Here is a 19,107-nt window from a genome sequence, read left to right on the forward strand (position 1 = left end):
TCAGCTGATCTGATCACAGCCAAAAGTAATACAAAAAGAAGTCAACAATACTCGATTTTTAAAACACACCCGAAACTTAAAAACAAAAGTACACGCTTTCTTAATGTGAAATTAACTATTTAAAGAGTAGCAATTTTCTAGAATAAAATGATGTTTCCCAAAAAATAGTGGTTTGCTGATGAAATCGGATGCCGTATTTTTAGCTACGATTGAAATGGATGTAGTCTCGGCATAATTTTTTCGTTTCGTATTTAATTGACACTAAGAAAACTAATTTTAGTTTCTTCATCTATATGTAAGTATTGTATAACATGAGAGAGAGAGAGAGAGAGAGAGAGAGAGAGAGAGAGAGAGAGAGAGAGAGAGAGAGAGAGAGAGAGAGAGAGAGAGAGATTGTGTGTGTGTGTTGTTTTAAATGTAATAAACAAAAAAATTTGATAGGTTATAACACATTGGTGCTTATGTAATATCAACTGTATAGACGGTTTGAATAAGTTAAGAAATGGTATAAACGATACTTTGTTAGTGTATTCGTACGCTCTCAAGAGCGGCAGCTAGACGTCAGCTGATCTAATCACAGCCAAAAGTAAAACAAAAAGGTCAACAACACTCGATTTTTAAAACACACCCGAAATTTAAAAACAAAAGTACACGCTTTCTTAATGTGCAATATGTTATTTTTATAATAAAATAAATTTTTGAATATACTTACCCGGTGATTATATAAGCTGCAACTCTGTTGCTCGACAGAAAACTCTACGTAAAAAATCCGCCAGCGATCGCTATGCAGGTAGGGGGTGTACTTCAACAGCGCCATCTGTCGTGCAGGTACTCAGTACTCAATGTAAACACAGAACTCAATTTTCTCCTCGGTCCACTGGGTCTCTATTGGGGAGGAAGGGAGGGTCCTTTAATATATAATCACCGGGTAAGTATATTCAAAAATTTATTTTATTATAAAAATAACATTTTTCAATATTAAACTTAGCCGGTGATTATATAAGCTGAATCACACCCAGGGGGGTGGGTAGAGACCAGCAATAATTGTTTACATTATTATGAGCTAAGGATTTTTTATTTCATTTTAGCAGTTATTCAAAATAACAAACATAAAATAAATAAGTACCTGGTAAGGAAGTCGACTTAAACAATTACTCTGCCTTTTTAAGTACGTCTTCCTTACGGAGCCTCGCGATCCTCTTAGGATGCTGAGCGACCCCTAGGAGCTGAAGTATCAAGGGTTGCAACCCATACAACAGGACCTCATCAAAACCTCTAATCTAGGCGCTTCTCAAGAAATGACTTTGACCACCCGCCAAATCAACCAGGATGCGAAAGGCTTCTTAGCCTTCCGGACAACCCAAAAACAATAATAAAACATTTCAAGAGAAAGATTAAAAAGGTTATGGAATTAGGGAATTGTAGTGGTTGAGCCCTCACCCACTACTGCACTCGTTGCTACGAATGGTCCCAGAGTGTAGCAGTTCTCGTAAAGAGACTGGACATTCTTAAGATAAAAAGACGCGAACACTGACTTGCTTTTCCAATAGGTTGCGTCGATTACACTTTGCAGAGATCTATTTTGTTTAAAGGCCACGGAAGTTGCGACAGCTCTAACTTCGTGTGTCCTTACCTTCAGCAAAGCTTGGTCTTCCTCATTCAGATGGGAATGAGCTTCTCGTATTAACAGTCTGATAAAATAGGATAAAGCATTCTTTGACATAGGCAAAGATGGTTTCTTAACTGAACACCATAAAGCTTTAGACGGGCCTCGTAAAGGTTTAGTTCGTTTTAAATAGAACTTAAGAGCTCTTACAGGGCATAAGACTCTTTCTAGTTCATTTCCAACCATACGATAAGTTTGGAATATCGAACGATATTGGCCAAGGCCGAGAAGGCAGCTCGTTTTTGGCTAGAAAACCAAGTTGTAGAACATGTAGCCGTTTCGGATGAGAATCCGATGTTCTTGCTGAAGGCATGAATCTCACTGACTCTTTTAGCTGTGGCTAAGCAAACCAGAAAAAGAGTCTTTAAGGTGAGATCTTTCAGGGAGGCTGATTGTAGCGGTTCGAACCTGTCTGACATAAGGAATCTTAGTACCACGTCTAAATTCCAACCAGGTGTAACCAAACGACGCTCCTTCGTGGTCTCAAAAGACTTAAGGAGGTCCTGTAGATCTTTATTGTTGGAAAGATCTAAGCCTCTGTGACGGAAGACTGATGCCAACATGCTTCTGTAACCCTTGATAGTGGGAGCTGAAAGAGATCGTTCTTTCCTCAGATATAAGAGGAAGTCAGCTATTTGAGTTACAGAGGTACTGGTCGAGGAAACGGATACTGACTTGCACCAGTTTCGGAAGATTTCCCACTTCGATTGGTAGACTCTAAGGGTGGATGTTCTCCTTGCTCTAGCAATCGCTCTGGCTGCCTCCTTCGAAAAGCCTCTAGCTCTCGAGAGTCTTTCGATAGTCTGAAGGCAGTCAGACGAAGAGCGTGGAGGCCTTGGTGTACCGTCTTTACGTGTGGCTGACGTAGAAGGTCCACCCTTAGGGGAAGTGTTCTGGGAACGTCTACTAGCCCTCGAAGTACCTCGGTGAACCATTCTCTCGCGGGCCAGAGGGAAGCAACTAGCGTCAACCTTGTCCCTTCGTGAGAGGCGAACTTCTGCAGTACCTTGTTGACAATCTTGAACGGAGGGAATGCATATAGATCTAGATGTGACCAATCTAGGAGAAAGGCCTCTATATGAACTGCTGCTGGGTCTGGGATTGGTGAGCAAAATATTGGGAGCCTCTTGGTCATCGAGGTTGCAAAGAGATCTATGGTTGGCTGGCCTCAGGTGGCCCAAAGTCTCTTGCATACATCCTTGTGGAGGGTCCATTCTGTTGGAATTATTTGTCCCTTCCGACTGAGACAATCTGCCATGACATTCAAGTTGCCTTGGATGAACCTCGTTACTAGTGATATGTCTAGACCTTTTGACCAGGTGAGGAGGTCCCTTGCGATCTCGTACAACGTCAGAGAGTAGGTCCCTCCTTGCTTGGAGATGTACGCCAAAGCCGTGGTGTTGTCCGAGTTCACCTCCACCACTTTGCCTTGAAGGAGAGACCTGAAGCTTTTCCAGGCCAGACGTACTGCCAGTAGCTCCTTGCAGTTGAAATGCATTGTCCTTTGACTCGAGTTCCATAATCCCGAGCATTCCCGACCGTCCAATGTCGCACCCCAGCCTACGTCCGATGCGTCCGAGAAGAGAACGTGGTTGGGAGTCTGAACAGTCAGGGGAAGACCCTCTCTTAGGTTGATATAGTCCTTTCACCAAGTCAGACAAGACTTTATCTTTTCGGAAACCGGGATCGAGACCGCTTCTAGCGTCTTGTCCTTTTCCAGTGAAAAGCTAGATGGTATAGAAGAGGACGGAGGTGTAGTCTTCCTAGTGACACAAATTGATCCACGGATGACAGCGTCCCTACCACTCATCCACAGCCTGACTGAGCAGCGTTCCTTCTTCAGCATCTTCTGGATGGATAGCAGGGCTGGGGGTTGATCGTCTTGTTCAGCAACGTCCTCATCAGAGGGTTCCTCATCCGAAACTGATGAGGAAACGGCAACGGAGTGGGCAACGTCTAACTCGCTGAATCCCGTCGCACTGGTGGATGCGTGACGGAGCCGGACGCAATATCATGGAACTGCTGCACAGTCTGTGAACTGTCAACAACCATGGGTGCGCGAGGAAGTACAGCGTCAACCCGAAACTGTCTAGACCGTCTGGGTTGTGCAGTCAACACCCTACCGGGTTGCTGAGGTTGACGCACTGCGTCACAACAAGTCACCTCTGCTGGTTGTTGAACGTCCTGAACGTCAACAACCACCTCCGAGCGTCGCTTAACGTCAACGTGCGGCTGGCAACCCACACTGGGTCGCATCGGTGGAGGAACCACCTCAACTGGCAGACGCGAGTAGGTTACCTCAGCGTCAACAGGGCGCACAACCGACCGGTTGGAAGGTTGTTGGCCAGAAGGTTCTTCTCCGCATTTAAGTCCTCTATCAAGGACGCAAGCTTGGACTGCATGTCTTGCAGCAAAGACCACTTAGGATCTACAGGAGCAGGTGCGGCAACAGACGGTGTGACTGCCTGATGAACCGACCAGTTGGAAGGTTGTTGGCCAGAAGGTTCTTTTCCGCATTTAAGTCCTCTATCAAGGACGCAAGCTTGGACTGCATGTCTTGCAGCAAAGCCCATTTAGGGTCTACGGGAGCAGGTGTGGCAACAGACGGGGTTAGCGACTGAGGCGGAACCGTTTACCATCCCTGAAAGCCTTGTTATGCGTGACATAATAGTACAGCAAAACTACAAAGGCTCGACAAAAGCTGAGAAGTAGACCTGCAAACAACTTGGAGCATCTCCTGGCTAGGCGCCAGGGAGAGTCTACCAGAATTGAGAAGTCTATCTGGGCAGAGGCATGAACTCCCAAGCCGAGAACTTCTCTCGTGTCATATCAGACTCTCGCTCTAAAAACCAGTTTAAAAGAAGGGAAATCAAAGGCTGTATCCCCCAAACTCCTCCTGGTGAAAAAACCAGTCGCCTAGCCAACGTAACGCTCTCTAGGAGAGCGAGAGAGCACTAGCTTAAAAACAACGGCTTCGAAGTAGCTAGGCCTAGTGTAAGTGCTGACGTTTAGGCGAACGAGGAGCAGCAGTTACAAAATCCGGACGAAGATCTTAAAAAAAAAATCATCATGATTTAATTAAAGTCCATAGGAGGCTAAGCAGCTTAAGGCTCCTCTCCATCTGACAGAGTCCTCAAGGGAATATCAGTAGGAGGGAGAACAGCAACTTCCTCATCTACAGGAACCTTGTCCGATAAAAGCTGAGTCTCTCACTGGTGCATTAGTAGCGGACCAGAACGCAACGTCATGTAACTGCTTGACAGTCTGTGAACTGTCAACAACTGAACTGTCAACCACAACAGGTGCGTGAGGACGTACAGCGTCCACTCTAGACTGCTTTGACTGTCTAGACTGAGCAGTCAAAACAACTCTAGAATGCGGAGGTTGACGCACCGCGTCAAAACAAAACAACTTAGACTGTTGTTGTACCTCGCGAACGTCAACGGAAGGTTCCGTGCGTCGCTGAACGTCAACATGCGGCTGGCAGGGTACACTGGAACGCATAGGTGGCGGGACTCTTTCAGCTGGAGTGCGGCAGAAGGTCGCCTCAGCGTCCACAGGACGCACAACCGTGGTTGGTTGTAGGCTAGAGGTTGGTGCAGTGTCAACCTTCTCCGCACGAAAGTCCTGCATCAATGACGTTAACTGAGACTGCATGGTCTGCAGCAAAGACCACTAAGGGTCTACAGGAGCAGGTGCGGCAACAGACGGTGTGACTGCCTGATGCGGTACCGCTTTGCCTCTCTTAGGAGGTGAGCAGTCGTCGGAAGACTGCAGCGAGTCCGAACTGACCCAGTGGCTACAACTGGGCCGTTGGACTTGCGCGGAAGGGACCGACTTGCGCGGAAGGGACCGACTTGCGCTTAATAGGCCGCGAGACCTTGGTCCATGGTTTCTTACGAGAAACCTCTTCCGCAGACGAGGAATAAATGGGCTCTCTCGTCTTTGTGTGGGTGGGGCGATCTTGGGTAGATACGCCCGAAACCACGGAGGGAAACGTCTGTTCGTTGATCAAGGCCTCTCGAACCCATAAGTCGTTCGACATTACTTCTCCCCTGGGCTTGGGAGCTTGCAAGAGGTCCCGGACTAGGTGAACGACAGGCACGAACAGACGAACCCTCGGACGCAACACTGTAACACTTTGCGCATATCACTTTATCACTTCGATTTTCTGTTTTGCACTTATTTCACTGAAATCGAAACTTTTACTGATTTCTACCTGAAACACGCAATTCTACCCTTCATTAAAAGGTAGTAATTGCGAAATCAGTCGTATAATGCAGCTCATTAATACCAGCAAAAAACAGAAAACATATATTAAGATAAAAAATTCAGTGGCTGGGAAAGAGACTAAACACTAGTTCATATAAACTACGTTTTCAATCTCTCACCGCACATAGCCTGGGGACGAGAATAAAAACCTAAAAACGTTTTACCTTCCTCCCCGTACAGAGACTAGGGACGAGAGTAACACGAGAACAACGTTACCCGCTTGAACGGAACGTTTTCTCTCCTCTCTCTCCCTCCGTCTCTATCTCTCTCTCTCTTTCTCTCTTGATTTCGCACCTAAGAGAAGAGCCCAATATATATCGTCAAAAAAACATGTTATTTGACTAAAGGAAAAAACTGAAAGGTTTTCCAAATAAAAAGTTCCTTTAAAATGTTATTTTTATTAATAAAATAAATTTTTGAATATACTTACCCGATAATCATGTAGCTGTCAACTCCGTTGCCCGACAGAATTCTATGGAGGGATACGCCAGCTATCACAATACTAGAAGGGGGTGTATTTACCAGCGCCACCTGTGGCCAGGTACTCAAGTACTTCTTGTTGACACCTCCTCAATTATTCCTCGGTCCACTGGTTCTCTATGGGGAGGAAGGGAGGGTCGATTAAATCATGATTATCGGGTAAGTATATTCAAAAATTTATTTTATTAATAAAAATAACATTTTTCAATATTAAACTTACCCGATAATCATGTAGCTGATTCACACCCAGGGGGGTGGGTGAAAAACCAGTGTACAAGACTAAAGGATAGCTAAGTATCCCGTATTTCATATAATCAGTTATCCACAATAACAATGAAATAATAAGTACCTGGTAAGGAAGTCGACTTGAACCGTTACTCTGCCTTTAATAAGATCGTCTTCCTTACTGAGCGCAGCGTTCCTCTTGGGAGGCTGAATCAACTCAAAGGTGCTAAAGTATACAGGGCTGCAACCCATACTAAAGGACCTCATCACAACCTTTAACCTTGGCGCTTCTCAAGAAAGAATTGACCACCCGCCAAATCAACAAGGATGTGGAAGGCTTCTTAGCCGACCGTACAACCCATAAAAAGTATTCAAGAGAAAGGTTAAAAAGTTATGGGATTATGGGAATGTAGTGGCTGAGCCCTCGCCTACTACTGCATTCGTTGCTACGAATGGACCCAGGGTGTAGCAGTACTCGTAAAGAGACTGGACATCTTTGAGATAGAATGATGCGAACACTGACTTGCTTCTCCAATAGGTTGCATCCATAACACTCTGCAGAGAACGGTTCTGTTTGAAGGCCACTGAAGTAGCCACAGCTCTCACTTCATGTGTCCTTACCTTCAGCAAAGCAAGGTCTTCTTCCTTCAGATGAGAATTTGCTTCTCTAATCAGAAGCCTGATGTAGTAAGAAACTGAGTTCTTAGACATTGGTAGAGAAGGCTTCTTGATAGCACACCATAAGGCTTCAGATTGTCCTCGTAATGGTTTTGACCTTCTTAGATAGTACTTAAGAGCTCTAACTGGGCAAAGTACTCTCTCCAGTTCGTTCCCCACCATGTTGGACAGGCTTGGGATCTCGAACGAGGAAGCTCGTTTTTAGCCAAAAAACCGAGCTGCAAGGAACATGTAGCCGTTTCAGATGTGAAACCTATGTTCCTGCTGAAGGCGTGGATCTCACTTACTCTTTTACCTGTTGCTAAGCACACGAGGAAAAGAGTTTTTAATGTGAGGTCCTTAAAAGAGGCTGATTGGAGCGGTTCAAATCCTGATGACATTAGGAACCTTAGGACCACGTCTAGATTCCAGCCTGGAGTGGACAACCGACGTTCCTTTGAGGTCTCAAAAGACCTAAGGAGGTCCTGTAGATCTTTGTTGGAGGAAAGATCCAAGCCTCTGTGGCGGAAAACCGCTGCCAACATACTTCTGTAACCCTTGATCGTAGGAGCTGATAGGGATCTTACGTTCCATAGATGTAACAGGAAGTCAGCAATCTGGGTTACAGTGGTACTGGTTGAGGAAACTGCATTGGCCTTGCACCAGCTTCGGAAGACTTCCCATTAAGACTGATAGACTCTGAGAGTGGATGTCGTCCTTGCTCTGGCAATCGCTCTGGCTGCCTCCTTCGAAAAGCCTCTAGCTCTTGAGAGTCTTTCGATAGTCTGAAGGCAGTCAGACGAAGAGCGTGGAGGTTTGGGTGTACCTTCTTTACGTGAGGTTGACGCAGAAGGTCCACTCTAGGAGGAAGAGTCCTGGGAACGTCGACCAGCCATTGCAGTACCTCGGTGAACCATTCTCTCGCGGGCCAGAGGGGAGCAACCAACGTCAGCCGTGTCCCTTTGTGAGAGGCGAACTTCTGAAGTACCCTGTTGACAATCTTGAACGGCGGGAATGCATACAGGTCGAGATGGGACCAATCCAGCAGAAAGGCATCCACGCGAACTGCTGCTGGGTCTGGAATCGGAGAACAATACAAGAGGAGCCTCTTGGTCATCGAGGTAGCGAATAGATCTATGGTTGGCTGACCCCACAGGGCCCAAAGTCTGCTGCAAACATTCTTGTGAAGGGTCCACTCTGTGGGGAAGACCTGACCCTTCCGGCTGAGGCGATCTGCCATGACATTCATATCGCCCTGAATGAGCCTCGTTACCAGCGTGAGCTTTCGATCTTTTGACCAAATGAGGAGGTCCCTTGCGATCTCGAACAACTTCCTCGAATGAGTCCCTCCCTGCTTGGAGATGTAAGCCAAGGCTGTGGTGTAGTCGGAGTTCACCTCCACCACCTTGTTAAGCTGGAGGGACTTGAAGTTTATCAAGGCCAGATGAACTGCCAACAACTCCTTGCAATAGATGTGAAGTGTCCTTTGCTCCTGATTCCATGTTCCCGAGCATTCCTGTCCGTCCAGTGTCGCACCCCAGCCCGTGTCCGATGCGTCCGAGAAGAGACGGTGGTCGGGGGTCTGAACAGCCAATGGTAGACCTTCCTTGAGAAGAATGCTGTTCTTCCACCACGTTAGAGTAGACCTCATCTCTTCGGAAACAGGAACTGAGCCCGTCTCTAGCGTCATGTCCTTTATCCAGTGAGCAGCTAGATGATACTGAAGGGGGCGGAGGTGGAGTCTCCCTAACTCGATGAACAGGGCCAGCGATGAAAGTGTCCCTGTTAGACTCATCCACTGCCTGACTAAGCATCGGTTCCTTCTCAGCATGCTCTGGATGCATTCTAGGGCTTGGAAGATCCTTGGGGCCGACGGACAAGTCCGAAAAGCTCGACTCTGAAGATCCATACCCAAGGAGACAATGGTCTGGGATGGAACGAGCTGAGACTCCTCAAAATTGACCAGGAGGCCCAGTTCCTTGGTCAGATCCATAGTCCATTTGAAAATCTCCAGACAGCGACGACTTGTGGGAGCTCTTAAAAGCCAGTCGTCTGACGGAGCCGGACACAAGATCATGATACTGCTGCACAGTCTGTAAACTGTCAATCATGGGCAAGCGAGGAAGTACAGTGACAACCCGAATCTGTCTAGACTGTCTGGGTCGTACAGACAACTCCTTAACGGGTTGCTGAGGTTGCCGCACTGCGTCACAACAAGTCCCTTCTGTTGGTTGTTGAACGTCTTCCCCGTGACACATTGACTCCGTAAACAAAAAATCCTCTAACAAGGACTAAGCTTGGACTGCATGTCATGCAACACAGCTCAAGGTCTATGGGAGCAGGTGTGGTAACAGACGGGATTAGCGGCTGAAGTGGAACCATTACCTTCCCTGTAAGCATGTTATGCTTAAATAAAAGTCCATAAGAGGTTATGCAGCTAAAGGCTCCCTCCAAATGACAGAGTCCTCAAGGGAATATCAGAAGGAGGGAGAAAAGAACTTTCTCATCTACAGGGACCTTATCCTAGAAAAGCTAAGTTCTCTGAGTGAGGGTTCACTGGTGCAAAAGCAGCAGACTAGAAGGCAACGTTATGAAACTGCTTGACAGTCTAGTGAGTTGGCAACAACCCAAGATGTGTTGAGAAGCATGCGGTAAGGTATGCAGAGCATGATGTATGCAGAGTATGCTGTATGCAGAGCATGCTGTATGTAGAGCATGTTGTATGCAGAGCATGCTGAATGCAGAGCATGCTGTATGCAGAGCATGTTGTATGCAGAGCATGCTGAATGCAGAGCATGCTGTATGCTGAGCATGTAGTAAGCAGAGCCTGCTGTAAGCAGAGCCTGCTGTAAGCAGAGCCTGCTGTAAGCAGAGCGTGTGCATGGCGTTTAACATTTCTCAGAAATTCCATGACCAGTGCTAGAGTGCTTTATGCATGCTTGCATGGGGTTTAAACCATGGTATGAAAATGGAGGTAAGGTATGCTGAACAGCAGAGTCAGAACGAGCTGGAACAACAATAGTTGTGGTTTCCTCTTCAAGACTCCGATGAGGGAACACCTGAGGCTCAGTCTGCAAAGGCTGAATAAAAGACAAGCAGAAGGAAGGCGCATGGGTGGAGGAGGCTGACTCCTAGCATGAGTGGTTGAACCCAAGGGTTGCGCTTGCTGAGCGGTTGGCGGAAGCGGAGTAGCAAGTTCCAGTTCCTGTGGTGTGAGCGGAGCGCGATGAGGAAGAGGCTGCGCAGAACAAGGTAAATGTCTCGCAAGCTGAGGCTCCTGAGGCGCAAGGCTAAGGTGTTGTGGTGCTTGCCTTGTGGAGGGTTGAGCTCGCTGCAGCGAGAGCTGAGGAGACTGACTCATGGACGGGAGAGGTTGTTGTACCTCAACCGAGTGTTGCATCACTGGTGGAGCAGCAAGTGGAGGCGGAGGAAGAGAGGTATAATCCTCCTGATCCCAATGTAAAGGAGCCTTAAGGAAGGCGGAGGCTGAACACCACAGGGAACAGCAAACTCAGCACGTGGCTCAACATCGTACGCCTGGCAGGTGGAACTGCTGGCAGGTGGTACTGCGATCAGGCGGAGCGAGTGTAGGTGGAGGGAGTGTAGGCGGAGGCGGAGGAGCAACACTCTCAGCCCGACACTCACGCATCAAGTCCGAAAGCTGTGCTTGCATGGACTGTAGTAGAGTCCACAACATCGTACGCCTGGCAGAAGGTACTGCGATCAGGCGGAGCGAGTGTAGGTGGAGGGAGTGTAGGCGGAGGCGGAGGAGCAACACTCTCAGCCCGACACTCACGCATCAAGTCCGAAAGCTGTGCTTGAATGGACTGTAGTAGAGTTCACAACATCGTACGCCTGGCAGGTGGTACTGTGATCAGGCGGAGCGATCATAGGCGGGGGGGGGAGTGTAGGCGGAGGCGGAGGCGCAACACTCTCAGCCCGACACTCACGCATCAAGACCGAAAGTTGTGACTGTATGGACTGCAGTAGAGTTAACTTGGGGTCGGCAGACACTAAGTTCTGCTGAGGTAAAGCCTTAACAGCAGAGATCTGTTGTGGCAGAACCTTACTCCTCTTAGGCGGAGTGTAATCAACTGATGACTGAGGAGAGTCAGAGCTAACCCAATGACTGCATTCGGGTTGTGAACTTTAACTTCGTACGTCTGGCATAGGTCTGGACTTAACGTTTAAGAGGTCTTAAGACCTGAGACCAGCGTTACTCTGCCTTTATTTCTCCCCTAATCTTTTCTGCAGACGAGCAAAATAAGGGCTCAATCGTCTGCGGGTGGGAGTGACGGTCTCGGTAAGACACGCCCACAACCACCGAGAATACTTCTGTGCGCCGATCAAGGCCTGCTGAACCCTTATGCCCTTCGACATTGCTTCTCCCCTGGGCTTGGGAGCTTGCAAGAGGTCCCGGACTGGGAGGACGACTGGCGCGCATAAAAGTACCCTCACGCACTAATCACTTATCACTTTGATTTCTGTTTGCACTTATTTCACTGAACTCGAAACTTTAAGTGGTTTGTACCTGAAATACGCAATTCTATCCTTTCTCAAAGTTAGTAATTGCGAAAACAGAATTACAATGTAACAGAAAAATCTAATGAAAGATAATTCAGTGGTTGGAAAGAGACTAAACACTAGATCACTCTAGAAACGTTTAGTTTCTTCCCCTAAAGAGACTAGGGAGAAGAGCAAAAACGATAACGACGTTACTCGTACGCCTGGCAGGCTTGAATGAAACGTTTATCCTCTTTCTCCCTCCGTCTCTATCTCTCTCTCTCTCTCTCTCTCTTGACTTAGAACCTGAGAGAAGAGCCCAATCATATATATCGTTAAAACATATTATTGTTAAAGGAAAAAACTGAAAAGTTCCTTTATTAGGATCAAAACCATTAAGTTAAGAAAGAATGAACAAAACGCTAGACACGGTTACTCTTACTGCAACGTGAAACCGTGAACATTCTTTCTCTATCGTAACGATAGAGTGCAAGTTGAACGTTCTGAACGTCAACAACTGCAGAGACAAAACAAAACGTTAGTTCAACTTTGAAAACAGTACGAGACTGTCAAAGAAAATCTTTCAAACTCTGTGGCGGAAATAGCATAATATGTTAACAGGTAAAACCGAAATGACGGGCTCAAAGTTTATTAACTTCGGTAAAAGACCGCCTACTATTAGGAAGGTCGAATATAAACAAATATAAAAATTAATTTTAATGAGTTTATAATAAAAGGAAGTTAATCGAAGAGGCCTATAAGAGGCGGAGAGATATAAAATAAATCTATAACTTTTGTTAAGCAAAATTAAGAAAGAGAGTCTATACTCTCTTAGACACCAACACTTCCGTCTAAGGGAAGGGTCGGCCATTGAAAGGTGAACGAGAGTTCATACTCTCTCGTCACCATAATTAATCAAATTAATTCCAAAAGCTAACTAAGCTAATATAGAAGTTTCCAGTAAAGCGACAGCCGAAATCAAAGAGAAATACTTCACCAAAGTCGTGAAAATACTCCAAGAACATAAGCGTATCCCAGAACGTCTTGCCGGAAGCACGACAGAGGAATAATTGAGGAGGTGTCAACAAGAAGTACTTGAGTACCTGGCCACAGGTGGCGCTGGTAAATACACCCCCTTCTAGTATTGTGATAGCTGGCGTATCCCTCCATAGAATTCTGTCGGGCAACGGAGTTGACAGCTACATGATTATCGGGTAAGTTTAATATTGAAAATTAGAATTTAAAACATTTAAGCTAAGAAAGAATGAACAAAACGTCAGAATCGATTTACTCTTACTGCAAAGTGAAACCGTGATACACTCTCTCTCTATCGTAACGATAGAGCGCATGTTGAACGTCCTGAACGTCAACAACTGCGTAGCCTAAAAAACTAAACGTTAGTTCATCTTTGAAAACAGTACGAAGACTATCAAAGAAATTCTTTCATAAAACATTACATTTAAAAAGTTTTAAATTCTTTAAAAGCTAAATACGATATAACGGGCTCAACGTTGATTAACTTCGGTTCCAAGTTAGGACTGCCTACTATCAGGAAAGGTCGCATATAAACAAAACATTAAAATTTATTTTTATATGTTTATAATAAATGGAAAGTTAATCGAAGAGGCCTAATAAAGGCGGAGAGATATAAAATATATAGATCTATAACGTGATAAGAAAATTACTAAAAACCTAAACACACTTCCGTCTAAGGGAAGGGTCGGCCATTTAAAAGTGAAAGAAAGTCCATACTCTCTTTGTCACCATAATTAAATCTATCCAAAACGAGTTCAAGTTTTGAGATGAAGATAAAACACCTGCATAGCGAAAGCTCAAAACTAGAATAGTGTACTTCACCAAATAGTTGTGAAAACAAATCCAGTTAGTAACAGCGAATTAGTAGGTCTTGCCGGTAGCCCGACAGAGAGAAAATTGAGTTCTGTGTTTACATTGAGTACTGAGTACCTGCACGACAGATGGCGCTGTTGAAGTACACCCCCTACCTGCATAGCGATCACTGGCGGATTTTTTACGTAGAGTTTTCTGTCGAGCAACAGAGTTGCAGCTTATATAATCACCGGCTAAGTTTAATATTGAAAATAACTATTTAAAGAGTAGCAGTTTTCAAGAATAAAATGATGTTTCCCAAAAAAATTTTATTTTGATAATAAAATAAATTTTTGAATATACTTACCCGGTGATTATATAGCTGCAACTCTGTTGCCCGACAGACAACTCTACGGTAAAAACTCGCCAGCGATCGCTACACAGGTTGCGGGTGTGCCCAACAGCGCCATCTGTCGTCCAGATACCCAGTACTCAATGTAAACAAAGACTCAATTTTCTCCTCGTCCCACTGCGTCTCTATTGGGGAGGAAGGGAGGGTCCTTTAATTTATAATCACCGGGTAAGTATATTCAAAAAAGGGATTTTGACGTAGGAAAAATCTATTTCTGGGCGAGGGACCTGTGCCGCCCAGTGAATAAGCTCCTATTAGCACTTATTCTTAGGTAATTTACTGCTAAATATACCAGAGAAAAAATGTAAAGGAGTGCTAGGTTGACTAGCTCGCTCACCTATTGGTGTCGGTATGGAATTGGGCGTATAATCCAGAGGTCCCGCACCATTTAGATTCATCCACGACAAAGACCCCCAATAGAGGAGAGCCGTTCAACCTCACTCGGCACCACCAACTCTGCATCCGCTCAGAACCCAACTCCTTAGCACCCAAAGTTTGGGGACTCCAAGGGAGAGGAGCTGGGAGGGTTCACTGGGCGGCACAGGTCCCTCGCCCAGAAATAGATTTTTCCTACGTCAAAATCCCTTTTCTGGGCTTGAACCTGTGCCGGCCAGTGAATACATACAAGAGAAATGTCACCAAACTTGAAAAATAAAGGAAAAAACATAAACACAAGGGAAACACAAGTTACTTTAATCAGAGTTGAGTGCCAAAAACAACTATAAAGGTACCTTAAAAAGAACATAAATCCACTTGGAAGAACAATTGACAAAAAAGGTAAGGTATAATAATGCCGTGAGTGATGATATATACAGATACTCAGGAGTCATAAAATTAACAAATATAGGAATAGTAACCAGGTGCGAAACCAACGAATACAAATAGGGTATAAATGAGGCAGGTAAGGGGGAGAGATAAAATGACAAGGAATTAACATGTGAGTTACCTGGGGGTAACTACGCTCCCTGCAGCTACCGTAGGAAATTTAAGGGCTTCCAAATGTTTAAGATAGTGTTTCTTGAACACTGACGGTGACTTCCACCCTGTGTACTTAGAAAGATCCGTAAAATTCATGTGGTGAAAAAAGTTCACCGAAGTAGCAACTGCTCTAATATCATGTGCAAGAGGAAAAGAGTCAGGGTTAGCTTGTTTAATAAAATACAAAATTTTTTGCCTGATCCCTTTAATGGTAATGGTACCGCCTTGTTCTCTAACGAATAGAGGCCCGGAGGAGTTAGAGGAGGTCCGGGATAAATATGACTTAAGAGCAGAAACAGGGCACAGAGACGGATCTTGCGTGAGGGGAACAATTTTCCAGGAGGACCATCTGTTCTGAGGGTCTTCGTTCTTAGCTAAAAAGAATTTGTTAGGTGAAAGAAGGACCTCTCCCGAAGGAAGGAACTCAATATGACCCGGGTCTCTTGACAAAGCTGCCAGTTCAGAAATTCTTGCCCCGGAAGCCAAACTCACAAGGAAAAGTGTTTTCCTGAGAAGGGGAATATAATCACAAGAACTGTTAATGGTATCAGAAGCCAATTTGAGCACATCATTAAGGAACCAGGTAACCGGGGTAGGACGAGTAACCGGTTTCAGTCTGGCACAGGCTTTCGGAATTGAAGCTAACAAAGAGTCGGTTAAGTCTATGTTAAAACCCACTAGGAAGATCTTTTTCAAAGCAGATTTAATAGTGGTGATAGTATTGGCTGCCAGACCTGATTCTAATAAAGTTCTAAAGAAAGTGACTGTAAGGTTCAAGTTCATACAGTGTACGTCTGAGTCTATCAGAAATTTAGCCAACTTTTTAACTGCAGAATCATATTGGCGGATGGTGGAATCCCGTTTATCTGATTCTAGGAACAGGGTGTTTCGTTTCTTGTGTGGCGTTCTTTTGTAACAGGTCCTGGACAAACTCGACTAGGTCCGGAGTGGAATGCTGATGAAATCTGTTCGGTGGAGGAGGTCCTTGAATCCAACTCCACCCCAGTCCCTTGGAGATGATACTGAAAGCCCAGGGACTGAACCTCCATTTGTTGCGGAAGGCATAAAGCCTCCCCCCTACCCGCTGCACCTCAGTATTGGCTTGAGGAGTTGCCTCCACGTCCGCCTCGGAAGTTCTTTCCTTTGCGAAAGAATCTACCCCTACCTCTGTTCTGGTATGAACCACGGTGGTAGCCTCTACCTCTGTTATAACCCTGGGAAGAGCCTTGAGCTTCATAAGATTGGTTAAGGGCTGGAGAGGTGGTGGAGGCACCGGGAAGCTGGCTCTTAGGGAACAGAACGGTGACGTAGTCGTCCGAGGAAGGAGCCTGAGAGGTGGAAGGCTGTGCAGGAACAGCAGGAGATGGTGGGAGAGGCTGCCGGAAAACGGACGAGCTACTTTGCTGTTGCCGGAACTGAGTGGAGGTATACGGGCGGAGCTTCTTCCTACCACGGGCTTGGTAACTTGCGGGATCATATTTCCGCTTAGGAGTCAAACCCCAACGGGCTTTAAGGCTCTGATTAACTCTTGTAGCTTCTGTCAAGACTTCCTTCACAAGATCCTCAGGGAAAAGATTTGGACACCAACAAGAGGACCGGATAAGTTTATTCGGTTCGTGCCTAATAGTCGCCTCAGCCAGGACGTGTTTGCGGCACCTACGTTTAGCAAGAGCAAAGTCATATAGGTCAAAGTACAAAGACTGCAAAGTAGCCTTATTGAGAGACTTAAAGATACTCTCAGTATCATAAGTTAAGGCTATCGACTCCGTAGAAGTGGCCAAGTTCAAGGTTCGACCAACACGTAGGCGGGAATCATACTCCTGTTTAATAAGGGATTCCGGGAGACGGGGAAGCCGTTCACTAAAAATTACTGACGCACAGTCCGCTGTCAGCTTGCCGGAAGTAAAGGTGGTATGGACATTGTCCCAACACTCATTATCTGAAGGAAGAAGGAGGGAGATCGGATCTACCTCTCGGATGGGAGGCAAGGGCTTCTCCTCCAGAGCGTATTGAAAGGCAAGCTCTGCAATCTTAGTGACGCATGGAGTCACGGTATTCTTGTCCATTAGGAACATTGTAAATGAACTCTTATGAGGCGTCAACATGGTATTGGTGCAACCTATGTCATTTAGAAACCTAGCCCAAACAGATTGGGCTTGTTCCTTTGGGAAAATGACGGTCTCTTTAGGGACCTTATCCAGCCGAACCAGAGCTTCCTCGGTAAGCCTGGCATAACCATGAAACGGAAATGCGAGACCAGGAGGAAAGAATTCAAAGTCCTCTAGTGGACGAGTACCAAGACCTTCCAACGTTAACATCCCGTCTGAGAACGGGGAATGAAGAGCCATGCGCCAAGGGTTATTCTTGGTAAACGGAGGAAGCTTAGAGGCATCCGGGATGAGAGAGCTTTGAACTTGCTCCGGAGCACCTTGCTCTAATGCCCCAAGTCTCTGACCAAAGTTAGAAAACATCGTGTCCATCTTGGCCTGCATTTCTGACACAATCTTAGATTGCATCTCTGACACAATGCGAAGCATGGCTGATTCGGAAAGGCCCGGGTTAGGAGCAGAAGTGGCGGATTGTACTCCCGGGTCGTGAGACTTAGAGGAGGAGCCGGAAGCCTTAGATGATGGGTTTGCTTTCGTTTTAGAACCATGGGAAGCCTTGTGGGGCTTACGAGCTTTTGGCAAAGTTCTAGATTTAGATTTATCTATGGGGGGAACCGGGTGTGATCGGTGAGACGAATCGCGGTCCCCAGAAAAACCATGAAAAGAAGAGAGATCAGATGAAGAAGAAAGAGCGGGGCTGGGGATAGGAATCTCAGCGCCGGTAACACCTGCCTCACTTACCACCCTACCTGCATCCGGATCATCTAACAACATGGGTTCCACATCCGAGTTCAAGGAGGCAACATTGTCTTCCAGATCTCCGGGGGCATCAGACGTATCTTGATCTTGATCCTGATCGATGAATCCAGAAATAGTGGCATCAATGTCGGCAATGATGGGTGCCGCAACAGCTCTAGCCACAGCGGCTGAAGACTTAGCATTAGGATAAATCATTGCACAGTAGTCTTCAGAGAGGACGTAAGGCTGCTTTGATTTCACATTTCGGGCAAATCCCCCAACCCACACTTTCAGGGTGGCCCGAGCCGCAGTCTTCTGCTCCGGGGATGCCTGAAATAATAGTGGGAATTAAAGAAAGGAAGAGTCCAGGAGGTCCTTTAAAGACCATAGAAATCTTACTAAATAGTGTATGTATACCAAATAAAAGTAAGAATAATTAGAAAAGTCAACATAGCCAACGGGACTCACCGAATCAGATCCAAGGGTGGTAATGAGGTCAAAACAGACCATACAATTATCAGGATGCCAGACTACGATATCTTCCAGTTGTACTCCGCAGAGGGCGTGAGACCTACACACCGTATGGCCACAAGGCTGGTGAAGAACTGCCGCACAGGCCGTCGTCTGGCAATGAACCATCTGTAATAAGAATAGTATATGAGGAACTGTAATTCTCTTAAGTAGGGGCGGGTCCGGAGGACCCGGGCCTAAACATAAGTCTAACTTAAGACTAGAGCTTAACTATAATACTCTTAAGTAGGGGCGGGTCCGGAGGACCCGGGCCTAAACATAAGTCTAACTTAAGACTAGAGTATAACTATTCATTCCGGACGAGCCGGGATCATAAAGAAGGATGCAACAAAGAATTAACACACATGGTGTCTGACTTCCCGGAGCGAGGTTAAGCCCCGGACCGGGATATATAAAATTACATCCATAAACTAATACATATAGGAACTCCGGGGTAGTGATCTGTCATATATAATCATAGTAAATGTTATAAAATAAGGGGGGCGGAACCGTAGATAAGAACCACCAACAGAACCCGGAGGTTTTCGTATAACATAAATAAAAGTGTGATAGGTGAACATTTATAAAATAGGGTGCACCGGGATTCCTACTCTGTTGACCGGTGGCCAACCAGTCTAGACAGAGACAAAACCACCGGGACACCTGGAGAGAGGACATAGTCCATAAACACTGAACTACCCCCTCTGTAGGAAGGGAAGGTAACGGTCCCC

At 46.0% G+C, this 19,107-nt stretch overlaps 2 protein-coding genes across 2 annotated transcripts in view; both read right to left on the reverse strand.

Moving 5' to 3' along the window:
- The window catches only part of LOC137639918 (U3 small nucleolar RNA-associated protein 25 homolog), a 71,766-nt gene that overhangs the window by 18,053 nt on the left and 34,606 nt on the right, over positions 1-19,107 (reverse strand). The gene's annotated exons all lie outside the window — the stretch shown is intronic.
- LOC137639919 (uncharacterized) lies at positions 15,908-18,501 on the reverse strand. The gene is made up of 2 exons (XM_068372210.1): positions 18,335-18,501; positions 15,908-18,196 (listed from the first exon to the last, which is right to left on the reverse strand). Exons 1-2 carry the CDS (start codon positions 18,374-18,376, stop codon positions 16,112-16,114), a joined length of 2,127 nt encoding a protein of 708 aa, XP_068228311.1. The 5' UTR covers positions 18,377-18,501; the 3' UTR covers positions 15,908-16,111.

The sequence above is a fragment of the Palaemon carinicauda genome, chromosome 4 (assembly GCF_036898095.1).
Source record: "Palaemon carinicauda isolate YSFRI2023 chromosome 4, ASM3689809v2, whole genome shotgun sequence".
Lineage (NCBI taxonomy): Eukaryota > Metazoa > Arthropoda > Malacostraca > Decapoda > Palaemonidae > Palaemon > Palaemon carinicauda.

Excerpts from the sequence above, each read along its gene's own strand:
- LOC137639919 (XM_068372210.1), bottom strand. The coding sequence starts at position 18,376 with ATGGTCTGTTTTGACCTCATTACCACCCTTGGATCTGATTCG. Across the intron at positions 18,197-18,334 it reads CCACCCTTGGATCTGATTCG|GCATCCCCGGAGCAGAAGAC; the intron begins GTGAGTCCCGTT and ends CTATTATTTCAG.